At 41.1% G+C, this 19221-nt stretch overlaps 1 protein-coding gene across 4 annotated transcripts in view; it reads right to left on the reverse strand.

Annotated features, from left to right (window-relative positions):
* SATB2 (SATB homeobox 2) overlaps positions 1 to 19221 on the reverse strand; it is a 137874-nt gene that overhangs the window by 99333 nt on the left and 19320 nt on the right. For 3 of the 4 annotated variants that reach the window (XM_036386781.2, XM_036386782.2, XM_036386783.2), the window contains one exon: positions 9033 to 9209. The exons of the other annotated variant lie outside the window; for it this stretch is intronic. In XM_036386781.2, the coding sequence (XP_036242674.1) occupies positions 9033 to 9209 (177 nt within the window). The remainder of the gene's footprint in view (positions 1 to 9032; positions 9210 to 19221) is intronic. 4 annotated transcript variants of the gene reach the window in all.

Consider the following 19221-nt stretch of genomic DNA (forward strand, 5'->3'; position numbering starts at 1 on the left):
AGGATCTCTCCTGAAGAGACAGAAGACACTGAACAAGGGGTCAGTGTGCTGGCCTCTCTTTTGCCATTTTAAACCATCTGTTTAGCCTCCTCAGATTTTCTACACCTACTTTGTTGGGTTTTCAGTTTAAAACCAAAATGGCTTTCATACTTAGTTTGTCTACATGGTTAAAGGGGACTGAGAAGTATTGCTTTACACCACAAGCTTCCCTGGAGCCAAGCAGCTTTGCTCTCCACATGCTCAAACCAATTTTCCCAAACACGAGCAGCAAGATTCAGAACGGGGCACTGATGATAAACGTGTCAGACCAGAGACCAGCCAGCAGAAAGAGCTCTGCTTGCTCTACAGCAGCACAGCCATCACAAATGCTGCACAGGGAACCTGCACCCAAGGCAAACGAGGGACTCTGAAAGGTGGGATTTACTTCTAAATAAGCAGAAGCTGATCTGGGGGATGTGCCCTACCTCTGTTAGGTTAAAGAAAGAAGCAGCTGGGGGTGGGCTTGGTTTTGTGTGCCTGTGGGAAAGGCAGATGGGGCAGGGCAATCTGCAGCTGGAACAAAAAGACAAGCTCTTCACGCCACTGGGTTAAAATGCTGCTTTCCTTATCTAGAGGAGGGAATGGAAAAAAAAATTCAGCAGATAAGAATATTCTTAAAAATCTAAAAAAGAAAGGAGAAAAAACAAGGAAAGAAGGAAAAAAAAGAGCTACTCTAACATGTTAACCAGCACCAAGCTTTGCTCATCCTACTGAGTGTTTAAATATTTAGCTTGTTAGCTAGCAGGCTGTTAACTGCACCTCATTCTCCTTCTTAGGACAGGGGAAGACCTAGCCTAACCTAATTTATTCCCACTTTTAAATAGAGCACTGCTTCATTATCAGATTCATGAAGAAAAAAAAAATGAGATCACAAAATTTTATTTTTAATTAAAACTAATAAAGACCATTTCTCAGTTTTACTCAAAACCAGTAGTGTTTCTTGGACTATAAGAGGATGGGTTTAGCTGAGGGGTTGGGAAAGGAAACAGGAAAAATCTAAATTTATTATATACTGGTCTAAGTTTTTAATCAAGCACACACAGACCTTTCAGAGTGAACTTGATTTTCTTTTCACCCCAAATGACTGTAATGGTTGCTGTGACACAAAAAAGCCTGTGGCTCCATTTCCCTAGCATTTCTTCACTGGTTTATAACACTGACAGAGTACAGGCAAATCTTTCCCTGAAGAGTACAAAGTTTCAATAAACCTCTGTCCTGCAGTGTTACCTTTTTGCACACAGCCTGCAACAGAAAGTGAATGGAAAGCATTAAAGAACGTGGCCCTTACTGAACTAAAGCACTGATTCAGTGTTCAGCCTGAGCAATATTGCTCAGAAACAAAGGAGACAAGAACAAAAGGTTTAATGATTTCTTCCCAGAGCATAGCCCGAGTTTGATCCATTGTCACCATGGAACAAACAAATTACACACACACCACTGCAACAGGTTCACTGGAACTGGCAGAGCTGTCACCAAAACGTGATGTGCTCCAAAGCACTCAACACCCAAGTCCCTTTGCAGGTATGTGGGATCTCACAGAGACAGGGATGAAAGGGAGTCTCACTGGAACAACTAAAGCCCATTGTGTCCCCTCTGCTCCCTCCTTTCCCCCTGCCCCCTCTCCTGCTTACGAGCCTGCTGTGCTCAGTCACAGACCGCAAATGAGACGGAAAGCAGCGTCAGAAGTGCTGAGCTGTTCAGGACTACCTTTACTTACCCTCCTTTAAGCTGTTCAAACACTAATAAATTACCCATTTACTTATACTACCCAGATGTTTGCCATCTAGAAAAATAGATTATTATTTGTAGAAGGTTTTGTTACATCACAAGAATCCTGTAAATAATATATTGGGATCAGAACGTCAATACCACATGCTAACTTTTGTATGCCAGTTTGAGGAGGGGTGGCAGGGAAGAAAAGGAAAGACAGACACTTGCTGACCACTAGTCAGAAGTTAAGAACTTTCAAAAAGAGCTTATCAAAACCTCAAGTATTCACTGGAGATTATGCTGTTGGGGTAATGATGTTCTTTAAAATAACAGCACAAATGAAGAATAAGGATGGCAAGTAATCTGAGATTAATTCATTAATTTAATTCTGAGTTTTTGCGTCCACATATATACTTTTATATAAATATATATTTGAATGCATGTATATGTATAAAATGTGTGTATACTAAATTATCAATATATCATATAAGTGTTTATATATATACACCAAAGTAAAACTTAAAATATATTCCATTTACGTATCTATAAATATGACATTCTAACATTTCTTTATATATCATGTTTTCCATAAAAAATGCAACACTAATTTTAGCAAAGCCTACAAATACAAGGAGCCTCAATCTTTGTTGCTTCTTTTATTTTTTATATAAGATTTCTTAAGAGTTCTGAGGAACTCTCAAAGAGAATTCTAGGGCTTTAATTGAAATGGCATGAGATGCTGAATCGTTAACAACAGTGTCTTTCAACCCCTGTGTCCATTATGCACAGAAATGCCTATCAAAACCCACAAAGAACGAAGAGTTTTTCAATATTCTCATTAAAATGTGACTTTGTCTCATAGTTCCATCTAATTGAATTTCACTTACAGTTGTCATGAAGTTTTGTAGGGTAGACAAAACAGTGATTTGCTGGTAAATGATGTATATAGGGAGAGAAATAAATATTTGAGAAGTTCTTAGCCCTCTTTTTTCAAACATCAGGGAGAAAGACAAAGAATACAACTCAAGCAATGAACAGTTCAAGAAGGAGCAGCTTTTACAAAGAAAACTTTGATCTGGATGGCTGAGTATCACTGCAAGAAATCCAGTCTGCTTAGCAATCTCAGACAAGTTGTCATGGAATTGCACAGCAGTTTACTGCAAGATGTCAGTACGAGCTGCACCCCTCAAACATACTACTGCTAAATTATTTGATTTGGGCCTTTTATAATGCCACTGCAAAACTGGAGAGAAGAAAGAAGAGTTTATCCATTATAAATATCCCCAGTAGAGGCAAGGGGGACAAAGGGGATTACTAAAGGTAAGGAGCTGTTAATTAGAGATGGCGTAAAACGAACTGATGGAAGAGGAGTGAAAAGGGTCAGGTGGGTTTCCTTCATTTCTTTTGGGGTGTTTTGTTTTAAATCTTGGTTTAGCAGGGTGAGAATAGTCTGTGTCAAAAGAGTTTGAGCTCAGAGAAATACAGCAGCTTTCCACAGACTGACAACTCTGTTAGGTGAGACCAATACACTGACTCTATTAAAATGAAAAAGTAAGAAGTGGCAGTAAGGCGTGACAGTTAGGAAGTGACCCAATATTTAACTGGTTGATCACTGTATCATCTTGTTATTTAAAATATTGTCTCACCAATGTCTCTCCTATTTATTAAACTCTTCTCATTAGAAAATCTTTGATCACATAAATAGGGAGCCATGACTCAGACATGAGTGACAGTGGGCTGAGGGGTCAGAACAGCTCAGATTATAGCAGCATTGTAATTTATTGCAAATTACTCACATAAGAAACCTGAACTCAGGTTTCCTCTCAATTTTTCCTGTACTGCTACCTTGCACTTGTGTAGAATATAGCATATCTGGTCTTCCCAGCTACAGCAAACTTGGCTATATTCATCAAGCACAGTTCAGCAGGGTTTCACCACACTTTTACTGTACCTTTCTTGATACAGAAATATAAAACCAGCTTGTGCGTGTGTGTTCAATACAGTCCCCAGCTGGTATGTTCTCCCTTTACCTGACATTCAGTTGGAAGCTATTGTGGTTCTGGAGACAGCACAGATGGGAATATTTCACAGGATCTTTCCCTACTAATCATCTGCTCAGGTCCTTCCAATTGCCTCAGAGCCCTACCCTCTTGTACCAGCTTAGGCAAATCCATTCTCTCATTGGTATTTACACCCTTCAAATATTTGTACACATGGTTATAATCCCATAAGAGGCAAGATGGTCATGCTGCTGAGTCTCACAAAGGCTAGTCTGAGTGAAGGAGCACAGCACTCTGGCTGCCACATTCTTACACACAGCAGCCTGGGGCTTGGAATGATTGGCTGAACAACACGGTGTCACCCAGATCTGGTCTGTGCTTTGAGGTAATACTAAAAAGCACGCCACAAGTGCAAGGGGCTTCCAATTAACAGCAGTGAGCAGGGCTGAGCACACACATTTAAACCCTTGAAGGAAACGAACACACTTGCAGCCTGGGTTATTTCCTGCCCCAGCTATGTGCACTATCAATCCAGAGGAGAGTTCTTAACATATCTGTGCCTTGGTTTCCTTCCTACACAGTCAGGAGAGCCACCTTTCTCTCCTACAGCAGCTGACTGCAAAGACAGCTCCCTCAGTGCTCCAGAACACAGTTCTCTGTAGAAGCACCGAAGCCAAGCTGACCTTGTGACTGCAAGCAATATCAGAGCTTCACAGTCAGGCAGCTGGAGTAGGACTGGAATAGGTCCTCAGGTACCTCTGGATGTTAGCTACTCTGGCCAGGCACTGACTGGCCCAAAAGAATTCTCCTCTTCTGCACTCCAGTGATGCAAGGCTGACAGGGCTGAGATGTCTATCTCTGCTCACTAAGCCACAGTCCCCAGAGAGCATCACTCACCTCCTGAGTCCAGCTATTGCAATTCCACATGGCACAACAAGATACTTAAAACCTTTTTCCTGTTTTGTTCTTGTGCTACACCTTCTCCACCAACCACTGCTAGCCTCTCCTTCCAGCCTTTCACTCCAACCACCCACACACAGCTCTATGCAAGCACAAATCTTCCTCCCTCTCCAGTGTATAGACAGCATTAGAAGAAACTGGGCACAAGAGAGGTCTCTGAGGCATAAATGCAAGGCACTGCCTCTTGCAATGGCTCTGCTCAAGGTAATGCATTGCTTAAGAACCAGAGCTTGACAATCTCTACAGCGACAGGGACGGAAGGATCTCTTGCTCTGTAATAACTTCTCTCCGCTATTTTCTCATTCCTCTTCCTCTTCAACTTGACATCTGAGCACCATTTCACTCTTCTGTGCACCCCTTTCCTTGCCATGGGCACACACAGCAACTAACCCAAGCCAACATCCTGCCACTGCCTGGCTAAAGCTGCCCACAGAGAACAGCCAGGGCAGGCACTCCACACTGCCCTGCCAACACACCCAGCTCCAGTACCTGAGAGAAGGCAAACTCCATCTCAATGGCCCATTCAGCTCTGCTAACTTCTGCAGACAATTCTCATCAGTTCCATGTACACACTCAGAACAGCTAACAAGGAACTGGTCAAAAGGAAAAACGTGAATCCACAGGAAATCACACTATTTTCTTTTTCCCACAGATTCTAAGAAAGTAGATACTAAAAGCATCAAACTAACACTGTTCTTCTTCCACCCCACAGAGGAGGGAATCAGCTTTCACAGCAGGTCTCAAAGCCACAGGAGAGCAGGCAGGGTATACCAGATTGCAGCTACTTTCATACTTTGGCCCCAGCACTCAGCACTGCATATTCTATGTACCTCCTACCAGCTCCCTTCTCTTGCATAGCCCCGTTAGAATACCTCACTCACAAGAAAAAAATTTCATCAGGGCACGTAAACTTTATTAAACTACACATAGAACAGGTGTCCCTTTAAAGCACGACTCTTTCCCTCTCTAAAAGGCACATGCAGCAGGTTCCCTATTGTCAGGTGTAGACTCAAGTGATGAAAGAAAAATACATAAATGTTTATTAAACCTTTGTTGCCATTTACACCACCAACTTTCACACCCCAGTGCCAAGCTGTTAACGAATTCCCATGCTGTTCCAGAAGACATTTCACAGCTCCTGTCAGAAAAGGGAAGTTTCACGAGGGCAGCACTCACTGGAAAAGTCTCTTCTCCCACCACCATCAAGAGAAAAATCACAACCAGCTGTTTGTGGAATAAATGTGTTCTGCCCAAACTGTGTGGGAATAAAGAGCTTCTTCCAGGGAGGCATGGGACCACCTTCATGTATACCACCTGATCTATTTTTGTCCCAACACTGTTTGTGCTAAGACTTATCAATTTACCGAGCAGCCAGGAATAAAAATGATCCATAATAAGCCAAGTGACCACAAGCCAGTACATGAGGCTCAGGCCAGGTGACCACTGTGGGTGTGTTACAGCTCAAATATTCAGACACAGCATCACTCCTAGGGAGCTCTGCAGCTCCAGGCTGCAGCCCAAAAGCAGGGCCCCTCAGGGAGGCATATACCACCTACCACTCTGTGCCATGTTTCTTTTCTGCCAGCCAGGCTCTGCTGTGCTGCTGTACAGCTGGGAAAGGCGAGGCAGGGGCCTGCACACAAAGCACACACCAACTCCAGCCAGAGCAGCTCTGCAGGGCTGCCATGGGGAACTGCAGCAAAGGTGGAGTGAAATCCTACAGCAATTCTCTCCTCTGACACAGCTCTTCTTTCCCCTCCAACCAGCTCTTCAATCTGCCACAGAAGACCCTGTTCTAAAAAGAACAGGCAAAGGCAAGATGCTTCTTGCAGGATGAAGTGAAATTGCCATTCCCCTCAGTGTCATGGGGCCGAAATAAAGCACTTTCACAACTCAAAAGGTGACAATTGTTACATACTAAGTTACAGCTTAGACAGCTTTTACAATACCAAAGCTTTGACAAACTCATTTACTTTGTCCCTGGAGGACATGGGGACACCTACGCATGTCACTGTTTTGCAGAGCATGATGCTCAGAGCATCTTGAAAAAAATGCACCTGAGGACCTTCAACCTCTCTTGCAGATCCTGTAATTCAGTTGATCATAAAAAAGAACTAAATAACCATTTATTACTATGTTTTGCTAATGGAAATCAATTCCAAGAACTAGAACAGAAGCAGACTTGTCCTACAACCAAAATGAATGAAGTAAATAGCTTTACTTTTCCTACCTTTTTAATATCAGAAAGTTGTGTTCGCAAAAAAATTGTTATAATAGCAATTTAGTAGCACGCTTCTGTCAACTCTAGTTAACAAATTAGGGCCCTACATTCTATAAATTTTTACATTAAACAAAACAATCTCAGAAATCTATTGGCTGTCGCCATCTGTACCTCACCCCTCAGCTTACAGACAGTTAGCACAGAGGCAAGATACTGCAGAACATGCTGCATACTTCAGCTTCATACCTTAAGATCAGCATGGCCTGCAGTATTTGTTGAAGATGTCTAAAAGATATTGATGAACTGGCCCTTCAGTGTGAAGGTAAATAACCTGACCAAGAGATTTGTTAGCTGATGGATGTTTAAGGTATTTTCTGTCATTCTCAATACAGTACCATGAGATGTTAGAGGAATGTAATAGTTGCCTTAAAGATGAAAATACCTTAGTCTTTTCTTTTAGACTAATGGCAATAATTAGAGATTCAACTTCTATTTTCTAGTGGAGTTACTGGAGCAGCACATCAAGCGACAGATCAGTATCTGAACCTGCTCACTGTTAAAGCTCAAAAACGCAGTGGCCATTTCCTCCCTGCACAGTGACTAATTTCCTTCATGAGTCAATCTGTCTCCTTCCCTCTATTCCCACAACAGAGCAATGCCACAAAAGCAAGGTTCCCCCAAGTGAGATGCTCAGCCTGTGTGGGTCACTGCACTGGATGACATGCCCCCTTGGAGCAGGTTTTCTGCAAAGCCCGTTCCCCTTCGCAAGTGCCAGGAATCAAATCTTGGCCACCTAATGCAGCATGTTCCACATGTTAGCTCGCAACACGATGAGCAACCGTGTTAACTGAGATGGATAGTGCTGTCAAACAGAAAGCTGGCTCACCAGGATGGAAACAGTGGGATATGCTGACCTTCTACATTCAGGAAAAAAGAGTCCCTAAGATGACACAAAGCATTTTGCATTGAAAACAAAACAACTACCTTCTTGCAGGGCTTTTACTACCATATTGTGTAAATAAACACATGTATATAAACTCTGCCTATATGAAGAATCTGAGCCTCTCTCACAGAGCAGAGTCTGACAGAGGAAATGAATCATTATCACCCTGCTTGGACAGAAGTTTGCATAAGCAGCCCATGCGATTAACCACTGCCTGGAACTCCTGGATTCAACACCACCATTGCTCCTTCTGTTCCCATGTTCAAATGCCTAACTATACAAAGTAACTCAAATCACCAGACAGAATTCAAATCCTCAGGCAAATTGCTTTTAAACTACTCTAAATGTGCACAGGTTTTATTTGTGATATGGAGAGAAAACAAACTTACAGGCTTCTCATCCAAAAGAATAAGCACTGAAATAACTTGTTTTAGTATTAAAAATTCTCTTGAAATTTGAAGTTCATTCTGGAAAGATTTTTCCCAACCCACCACCTCCTGCCCATCTCCCTCAACATTATGATTTTAGGTTTGGGTTTTTTTTAAGCTTATATTTTGGGCAGAGAGAGGAAAGCTTTGTTTATTTTAAGATTTTGCTGCTAACAGAGAATAACTAGAGTGGAAGGGACTACAGTGCTTTACAAAGGGTTTTGCAGCAATATAGTAGGTAAGTGAAAACAAAAATCAGCCTGCACATTTAGTCCTACAACTATTTGCCATAAAGACAGCATGCATATATACGAAACCATTGTCTACAATGCATAATTTAAAAAAATTAAAGACTACAATATGCTGTTCAAAACTGCCCTGATGCAAAGAGGAATACTGGATACCATCCGGCTGTACACCTAAAGGTTCTATCTTCTGTGCTGACTTCCTCGAAGCAGCAACCTGCCTCGTGGTGCAGAACAAGTGTGTCATGAATATCCTGACTGATCATTATCAACAGATTTCACACTTCAGCAAGATCTAGCTAATGCTTTCTAGACAGGCTAAAAATGTCAGGCTTGTTATTCACCTAGTTTAGGATTAAGCAATTAACACAACTGATATAAACACTTCCAAGATTTGCTACCAATTTTCTTACTTTTTCCTTACATCAAACAACCCCAGGTGCTGTCTTCTGCAGTGCAGAGAAGTGGGGAAAAACTATTGAATACCTTGTGCCTGAGCTGCAGAACTGTGGGAATACCCCAGAGCCAGGAGCGCTGTCTCCACCAGCTGGCTAAAGAGCACATCTTTGCGAACCAGAACGAACTCAGCATGCTCTTCTCGATTATCGTATTCAAGAGAGGCGTCTGACTGCTCCACCACACAAAAGACTGGAATCATCAAACCTACATGGAAAAAAAACACCAAAAAAAAACCAACAAAGCATCAATAAGAGGAACATGAACTGTGTCATACATGTCTAATTAAACTTGTAAATTAACACACCTCCTAGAAAACTCATCGTAAGTGAAAATCTGCCTTTCTTCTTTGTGGGATAACTTTTGTTTGCTTTCCAAGGAAAATACTAAAGTCTCATCACTTGACTCATTTAAAAACCACACTAAAACCTCTAGAGAATACAGTTCAGGAACAGAATCATAGCCAGCACAAAGATGAAAAAGACTTCCTAATGAGACTTTTTCAACATTGCAGAAGTCTTCTACAGTTCCATGAATGTACCTATTTCTTTAAAGTCATTTCTCCACATTCAAGCATATAAAAGCCTGACCCGCAAATGCCATTTCTGCTTCTCTCTACACAGTGAATGTATGGAGAAGTCAGCAGAGGCTGGTCCTCTTGGGGGACCCTGGGATATTTGTGCATTTTCAGACCATGGCACATGGTACATTCTCACTGTACAAGGAAAATACTTTTGAACTGATTTTGTTGAAAATTATAATCTTGTGTTGGCATCTGATGGTCACTCAGACCCAGAGAGACCCACGGCTGCCTTTCCACTGCATCCATGAGGAGTGTGAGAACAACTCTTTTGGAAAAAGAATCAAGGATGAGGAGGAACCACAGAAGTGAAAAACTCAGGGGGTGGTCTGGATTCAATTTTGTTGTGTTTTATTGCAAATCTATTTTTGCGGTTACAGGATCAAGTTATCTATGGCATTAGATAAATTGTGAGGCATGAACTTTAAGGGATTCAATACTGCAGGCAGTAGAGAAACGTGCCAATCTGCAGGGAACAGCCCCACAGCACATTCCCAAAAGGAAGAGGGAACAGACTGAAAACCTTCAGCACTGCACAGCCATTTCCACCACCTGCTACAGGCCAGTCTACCTCCAGTCACAGACATTTTTTAACTGGTTACATATCACTTGTTAGTCCCTAGGTAAACTAGAAAATATCGGCGCAGAGAACAATCTCAGCCTGAAGCAGTTTTCCAAATGTGCCATCTAAGGCTCAATGTTACCAGCAAGTTCACTCTAAATCCTGTTCTTCAGAATGAAATATAATCATTTCCAGTAGACAATAACTACAAAAAATATCTGAGTGTATTTGTGAATTTCGGACATAAATCACTGTATTCCTGGACCAGACACTTCTTTAAGGGAAAAAGAAGAAAGAGCCACATTTCAGTTTTCCTTCATGAAGTCTATTAAATATTTTTGAGCTATGGCCAGTAGCTTCAAAACCTAATATCTACAAACCAATACATATGTATCCCTTCAGAGGAGTCACCCTGTCCTGGAATAAATACAGTCATATTAGTATCTGCTAAGGAACTTAAATACTCCTTATCTTGAATTTTGAGAAACTAGATCTACTTTAAAAAATATTTTAGATACATAATTCTCTGTTAGGGACTTACCTAGCACAGAGTGGCTCTCAATTTGACATCCTAACTGCAGAAGCTACACACTACAATATCCACTTGACGTGTTTCAGTTCTTTGTTTTAAAACACATCTCAAAGTAACATGAAAGAAGGTTACAGCATCACATTGATACTGCTCCCTCTTCACTGCTTGATTCTGGGTTAAATTGATGCATTTTGCAAGTTCAAGTAGCCAAATTCTAACACATAGTGCTAAAAAAAAAACTCAGTGAAAAAAAAAATCTCTAGGTGCTTTCCTGAAGAGACGGCACATGGGTAATCATGTTCCTCTGAAGTAAGTGACAAAATTTCTTTTCCTATCAAAGGTTAAAATTTGAATTCTATTTGTCCATACACCATTTAACTAGTTAAAACAAAAATAAGTCTCTTTAAGTGACAAACTTCCAGTCCTGTCGAACATACAGGCTGTCACAGCACTTTTGATGGGGCTATTAATGTCTTAGCAAAAGATTAAGATAATTGGCCAAATGCTGAGGCTGTAATATCAGTTGTGTAAATTACATTTTGGCAAGACAGAAAAGGTGGTGAAGCAAACTGATGAGAGGAATGTCACGCTGTCTTTTATGCTCCTGCTGGAAGCTTTCCTTGTCATACAACAGTCTCTCCTTTTCAGCACAGGAGTAGCACCTATTCTCTGCACTCATCCTTTACTGTCTGAGTACAAACAGGATCTCAAAGGCTAGAATGGATGCCATACATTATATCACTTTATGGACAGCACAGAGGACCCCACACAACTCCTGACCATGATGACTTTTCTGCCCCTTCCTGCTGCCCATGCCTGCAGGAACCCAGCTAAAGAAACAGCTTTTGGCAAAACATCTCTGAACTCAGTGACCCAGAGTAACTGATGATAAACTGCTATTAGTACCTTCAAAACAGAGAGCAAAGGGCAGGTTACCACATCTGTCTGATGTGATCTGACACTGACTTATTCTCATGCCTCTCACTATAGCACCTGGAATCTTAATACTGATTTTAAAAATAAAATAAAAAGCAAAAGTAATCAAACTTATTTCCAAGCCAATCTCACTCCAAGGAAGTTTCAACTGCTTTGCTCTTTATTTCACATGAGAGAGTTAAACTGTTGTATCTCCAACAAACTCACTACCTCAAACTTATCTGTTTCTTAATGTTATCTGAAAATAAATATACTTTCAGTACTTTCAGTTGGAATCAAAGGAAAAACTTCTGCAGATGCCAACATGCTCTCTACATGCAGATATACACCATGGCTTGCTCCTACATGCATATATTACACCTCCAGTTCGCTACAGGGCCCTTAGAGAGCAATACAAGTTAGTCACTACTCACTGTCATTCCAGCTGAAGAACTTGGAGCAGTACTCAGAGAGCTGGAGACCAAGCATCCATAACAGTCTCACATGCGGTGCTACTGCAGTGCAAGCCAGCCTTACTCATAAGTCCTGGAGCTCCTGAGCTCTTTCCCTGAGGAGGGATCAGCCAGAATCGCTGTCACCCTCCCTCGCCTGTGCACACACACACTGAGCAGGCTGGGCCCCGGCACTGAACTGGCGCGCACCCGCTCCCCCAGCTCCAGAGAGGCTGCAGGCAGCGATGCTGCACAGCCCGTGCTACATGACACACCGCACTGCTTTTCACACAGGGACAAAACAAGCAGTTTTCCGAGGGCTAAAAAGGAAAGAGTTTGTTTCCTTCAAGGACAAACACAATGCTAGTATGCACACAAAACATTACCAGCAGTCGCAAATCACACGACAGGCTTTTACTCCTGGATTTTGATTAACGTAGCTGAATCACGAACAGCTCTTTCATGCTTCCCACAGAGCTCTGACCCCATATAGATGGCATCAGCATAAAATGTCAGGGGAGCATAAACCAAGAGCTACAGATAGGCTTTTATAAAGACATCCATACACAGCAAGAATTCCATCTAACCAACGAAAGAGAGCAGTGAAAAACTGTTCCCAACATTACCCAGAAGAAGAGAATGGTTAGCAGCAATCATTACCTCTCTATAACATACACAATTAAAGCAAATCAGAGATGAGATTTAAGCTCTGCTGTTGCTTTCATGGAAAAGCTTCAATGCACAGAGTGTCTCTGTAAACACACTTGCACTTTTTGCAAAGATTCTTCTAACGGCCAGAGAAATTAAGAAGAAATTAAATATGTATCAAAGAGACCAAATGCGCATTTTCTCCTCCTTGCCCATTTTAATCTACAGTTTTATTTCACTGGGGAGTAATCGATTCTTTAAAAATTAAGGAAACAGAAACAGGTATTTCATTAGAGAAGTGAAAATCCGAGATAGTCTGCTGCATACAGCATTCGTATTTACAAAAAAGGACTTAGAGCCAGTTAAAAGTATTATCAACCTGCAATCATATAGCTCCCTGGAAAACATTTTCCGCTCTAAGACTTCCAAGTAAAAGCTGCAGGTTTCTAATGACAAACTAGAAGGAAGAGAAGAAAGCAGGTATTAAAAATTCCTGCACTGTCTCTTTTGTTTATTTACAAATAATACTTGGTCCAGCACATGCTTTCTCAAGTAACAGAGCTCTAACAGCCACCCACCTCTCCAGCCATTAAATAGGGAGCAGTGCTTGTGCATCCTAATAAGTATAAAATGAAGATCAACTAGAAAGAAAAAGCACCAATAAAATTCATGTCTTTTTAAATTAAAATCTCTTTCCATCAGGACAAGTTTTGAGTCCCATCTAGGTGTTATTTAATTTTATCTAATTTGAACAATTTCCAAACATCAAGTTGATTAATTTCAACAGCATGGTGTTATGGAAAGATTTACTGTACAGGGGTTGTCTAGCAGGGAATTAATAAAAAAGCCAGTTCTTTGCCCTGAGTAACATGAGGTTTTAAGACTTCCCAGATTTCTAGTGGGAATACTTCACAGCACAAGCATGTTTTCTTCTGGGAGTGAAACCCACCAAAATTATTAAAAACTGAGATCAAATGGTGGTGTCAAACCCAAAGGAAATCATTCTACAGTGGAGAGATTTTTATCAAGTGAAGAAAGTGGAAAATAAAGTTTTTGTTGTTGCTGTTATGCTTTGGGTTTTTAGGTTTTGTTTGTTCGCAATTTTTTTGTTTTGTTTTAAACAGAACAGACACACATGCAGAGTAATCTCCTCAAAGACAAAGAAAATTTCTATGGTTTGGAGTTCAGAAACCAGGACATCTACTTGAAAATTCATAAACTACTGAAAATTCTTAATTACTTTATGTAGAAAACATTTTGCCTAGCCGAGACTGCAACATAGGCCATTCTCTAAGCTGGCCTTTCCATCAGAGAAAAAAATAAATCTAGGTAATAGCAAGAGCAGAATCCACAAATGCTTATTTCCACACACACCTAAAAACCACTGAAGTACAAGTAGCTTTGGCTGGACTTCTAAGATGAGACCCTTACTCTACAAGAGAAACTAAGAAGCCCAATTAGCAAAGCATGGATTGTCTTGAGAAAATGATCTAGATGAAGATTCCGTACAGTTAACAATAAAGCATGCTTCCATAACTGGCAGTAACCACAGGAAGCAATCAAACTACAAACATTTCCTAAACCTAATCTGCTTCTGTTTTTTCTTTAGAGAGAGACCTCTATCCAGCAAAGGCAGTCATGGGGAAAGCAGTCCATTTATTTATTTCTCTCTGCACTGCAGTAGAACTGACCTTACATATCCAGATTTGGTATTTTAACTGTCTTTCCCTTTCTTCTAAACAAATTTGAAAAAGAAGCTACACTGAGAAAAATGCTTTAAAAGGCAGAATCGGCACAGGAGAGGTTTGCCAGTTCTTTTTCACATCCTGCAGCTCTAATTGCAAAGGCAAAAGCCAATTCAGTTTGACCACTTTCATTATGCAGAAATACCTGAATTTCTACAGCAAAGATGCCATCCTGCATCCTGAAGCATACACAAATCCATAATTTCCTTTTTCAAAAACTTAACCCCACTACTAAGTTCATTTAAAAAAAAAGAAAAAGGGAAGCTTTAAAGCCTCAGTATGCCACTTCTTCAAAACAGTGTAAACTGCAAATCCTGAAGTGATCAGAAATTAAAACCTAGTTAATATATTAATAAATCAGTAGATTTCTACTAAAGACTTTACTAGTTGAGCAAAAGTAAAATCAGAGAATCATTTCAGCTGGAAAAGACCTTTAAGATCACATGTAACAATAGAAGATAAATTCATAATTAGAAAAATTAACTGCACTCCAAAATGTGGGGTATTTTGTCCAGTTGGCTGGGGCTTTTTCAAGAGGAAAGACATCAAACAGTATTTGGAAAAAAAAGGTGTTTTGTTTTGGTTTTTTTTTTTAATATCAACACCACTTCTGTTTAGATCACAGCATAGATCTGCAGCTGATGGTGATGTGAGATCTTCTCCAGAAAATCCTGCAGAGTCCAGCTGAGGGCTGCAGATGCAGGAGATACAAGGACAGGCTAAACAAACACAATCAAACCGTTTCCACACGGCCACACATACACAACTGTTCATGCTCAAGAAGGATCTGGCTTGAAGCAGATCCCAGGTTCAGCCTATAGCAGTGCAATTCTGTGATAAGGTGGAAGAGACAGAGCTCCCTTATTTCAGCAAACATTAGGATGTCCATTAAGGCTCACTTTCAAGTTACACCATGAATTATGAATACAATTAAATCAGACAGAATGTAAGTTGATGGCACTTAACTTATTTACAATAAATGCTTGGTTTGGGTAAATGGACTGTGTTTCAGCCTTTTACTTATCAAACACCAGCTTACAACAGTTTTATTATGAACCTGAGAATTCTTTCACTGTAAATCTTTTTTAATAGGGACTGAAGGAATGACTCTGCAGTAGTTTGTCACTAACCGCTCGGAACCACGTGAAGAAAGCTGTGTGCGCACACTGACAGGCGGCCAGCGGGAAATCGCTGTGTCAAATACAGGAGACTGTACTCATACCCCTGCAACTGTACAATCCTGTGCAGCATCAAGCACCTCATTACAGCAAAAGGTTTTGTTTAAAACCAAAGACCCTACTTTCTGCTAATCCTCTGCTCTCCAGTGTGTTCTAGACAAAATGCAAGATATCTGATTTTGCATATAAGCAGTAATGCGATGCTGTTAAACTCCTACTCTTCATGGCTTTATAAGCCCGCTGCAAATAATTTGTTCCAGGATGCAATTTAGTAAAGAAGAGCTCAGTCCACAGATGATTTTAATACAGTGTTTGCCAAAGAAACAAAATCATGTTAAATAACATTACACTGTAGAATTTTTCTTCTTAGGAGGGCCAGAGGAAGTAAAACTAAGGACAATATCTTTCTACTCCTCCTCGGCTATTTTTTCTGGCTTTACATATTCAATAAATCTGTAGGCAGGAAATGCATTTCTACATTTTATGTTTTAGCCAATGGCAAATGCAAACCACAAGGTATTATTTACATCTTTCTTCAGCTTCCAGTCCTTTCTGTGGCTTCAGTCTCCCAGCCATCGCAGCTATCCCAGATCTCAGGAAGTCTTATAAATAAGTCACTACCGTCTCTGCAGATGTCCTCTGCTTCTGACAGCTTAACTACCCAAAGAATCCTTCTCCTAGCTGAAATAACAGCCTTACTATTTAACACAAAATATTTCAGGCCACTATCCCACCACAGAAACATATTATGAAACTCTTAACTTGATTCGATAATGCTTGAATTTCTAAAAAAATGGTAAAAAAGAAAAGCCACATTTAGAGCATGTGCTGCGACAAACAAGAAATGAGAAATAGAAAAACACCAAGCATTTACCTCTGGCAAAGCCTCTCCTGCGGCGTGTCTGGGATAGAAGTGCTGCTCGCAGGAGATGAGACCTTTCTTAGTCAAAGAGAATCAGCTGTTTCTGGTAACAAATCTCCTTTGCTAAACCAGCTGCACTAACTCAACCCTAAGTTTGAATCTGTCACACCTGTTGAGTTCACTGAGTGGGAGCAGGAGCAGCCCCACTGGGGCTTAGTGCCACCCTGTTAGCCCAGCACGGGGCAGCCAGGAGGCAAGAGCAATTAAACAGGAGAATAAAGCACTCCCACCTCTCCAATTAAACAAGCAAAACTGAGAGCAATGATAACCCAGAGCTCAAAATACTGCTTTGAGGGAGCCTGAGTGAGAAGGCAGCACAAACAGCTGTCTAGGTTCCTCCAGCAGAAAGCTCAGCCCCCCTGTGCAGCAGCACCCCCGGCATGCAGGAATCCTGGGGATACCAGCACCGTGCTGCCCATCAGAATCACACAAGCCTTCCAATCCACGGAACAGAACCATAGAATCAGTTAGGTTGGAAAAGAACACTTAAAATAATGAAGTCTAACTATTCCAATGGAAAGGAAAAAGGTGAAGACACTATAGTTACATTTTTCCTAAATAAAACAGCTCAGTTGTTTCAACTTGTTTCCCAGTTACAAAAGAAAAAATACTCCACAGCCATACTTCATAATATTAATTAAATGGAAAATATACTCCTTTCACTCAAAATCAGTGGAATGAACACTTCTAAAATCAGATGACTTTTTGTTAAAAAATCATCTTAAGCCATTAATTTCCTGTTAGTTTTAGGTTTTGGTTTCTTTAACTTAAAAACAAGTATAGGGTTTGTGAGGAGTTTTTAGTCTGGGGAACTACTTTCTGTTCCTTTTCTCTCGAAAATGTAACAGAACTTGCCTAAGGGGTTAAGACTCTCTATGCCAAGTTCCACCCAAAATTATTTTTAATGACCAACATTTTTAAACCCTGAAAACTGGAACCACTAATAAGCCCTTAAATTCAGTGGTGCTAGCAGATGCCACCATATTATGTAATTTTTGAAGCAAAAAAAACATCTTCTAGCAAAAGCATTTTAATGAAGGTTCTATTAACTGGTCTCCTGGTACTGGGATAAGTCCCCTGGAATGCAACAGAAAAGCCTTCATAGCTGGCTTGAGGTTTTATTTCTGGAGAAGTGCTGCAGACCACACTCGTGCCTATTTTGGGGTCTCCACTGGGACCCACCAGCAAGCTCTTTTCTCCATCATGTCCATTCCTCTGTGAATCACTCCCTGGCAAGCAAAAGAAGAAATCTTATCACCTCTTCTCCATGTTACAAGATAAATGTCTGCCAACCTATATCTCTGCCTTCAAACCCACTTGCAGGCTCCAACAGAGAGACAAACTGAATTATCTGCAACCACTGTAACCACTGCCTCTTTCCTCGTATCTTAGAGATACTGGCAGCACTAGAAAACCTAATTTCTAAGTGACAGTGCCAACAGATATGGCAGAAGTGGCTATGGGCAAAAGTTACAAGTACACACGCAAGAGGACAAGCCACATTAAACTCACTCTGAATAAATGTTGTCAAACTCAATGGTAACTGATGAAGCTCTTCATCCTGCTTCACTTTCAGCAAGGGTAAGGCTATTGCTACAGCAATATCATTACTAGATGGTATTTTTCTGGTAGAAGACGACCACAGAAATCTTCATCAAATCTTCAGCGTGAAAATAAGTGAAGGAGAGAATCACAAATGAGAAAATGTAGAAGCCATTCTGTCCTCCAGAAGGCAGCCAGCTTCCCCTTCTGCCTCCCTTTTCACCAGTCAATACAGAGTCTTCAGACAGTCTGCACCTACAGCCCATTATGGGTCAGCAACTGCCCTCTGGGGCTTGGCCTTTACTTCCAACTCCAATCTTTCCCACCCTTGGACCGAGGGCAACTTCTGAGTGGCCTTCTCTTGTACTGTCTTACCACAGAGTTGTGGGGGAACCACTCTACAAATGTAAGATCACACATTTAACAGCTATCAGTTGAATCTTAGTCCTTTAGGAATATATACATTTATCTGCCAGCAGGTCACATTAATCTAATGGGTTTAATAACTACGAGATCTTGATCAAACAAGTCATGAGGTCAAGGAACAAAAGTCATATACATTCTCTTTCTCAGGTGAGCACAGTATACTTCATCCAGTTCGGAATATTGTGGGGCAAGGGTAGAAAAACCTACCTATAGGCTGACCTTCAGTGTGTGGATTCACTTGTGATGAGTCAGCAATGCTTTTGGGGCTCAACAAGCTGAATTGCTACATTATTATGTACACAGACCTACACCAAAGAATTAGATACTTCTGCTAGTGCAAATGCATGTGCTCACTGAGAGGTGTTAGCCAAAGAAAGCAGATTACATCTGTGCTCCAAAGGCCGAACTGGCTCCCACTTCACTTTTGGATGCCATTCCAAATGTTGATTTCTAAAGCTGTATGATACAGGACTAGAGCCAAGGCTACTGTAGCAAGGCTCTCTCTTCCCATGTAGGGTACAGCAGAAAGGACACTTCTGCTTACAGCTCTAAGAGTCAGAGAAAATGGAGAGCCAGGATCGCTCAACCTCAGGCCTTCAACAACAGTCTGGTCCCTTTGCAGGAGGCACACAGATGCATGGCCCCTTGGTACAGGGCCCTTCTGCCTTTTGGGTTTAAATCTAAATCCTGAGATGGCAAGGGAGCTGAAGGGCCATA

Source organism: Molothrus ater, chromosome 7 (assembly GCF_012460135.2).
Source record: "Molothrus ater isolate BHLD 08-10-18 breed brown headed cowbird chromosome 7, BPBGC_Mater_1.1, whole genome shotgun sequence".
Lineage (NCBI taxonomy): Eukaryota > Metazoa > Chordata > Aves > Passeriformes > Icteridae > Molothrus > Molothrus ater.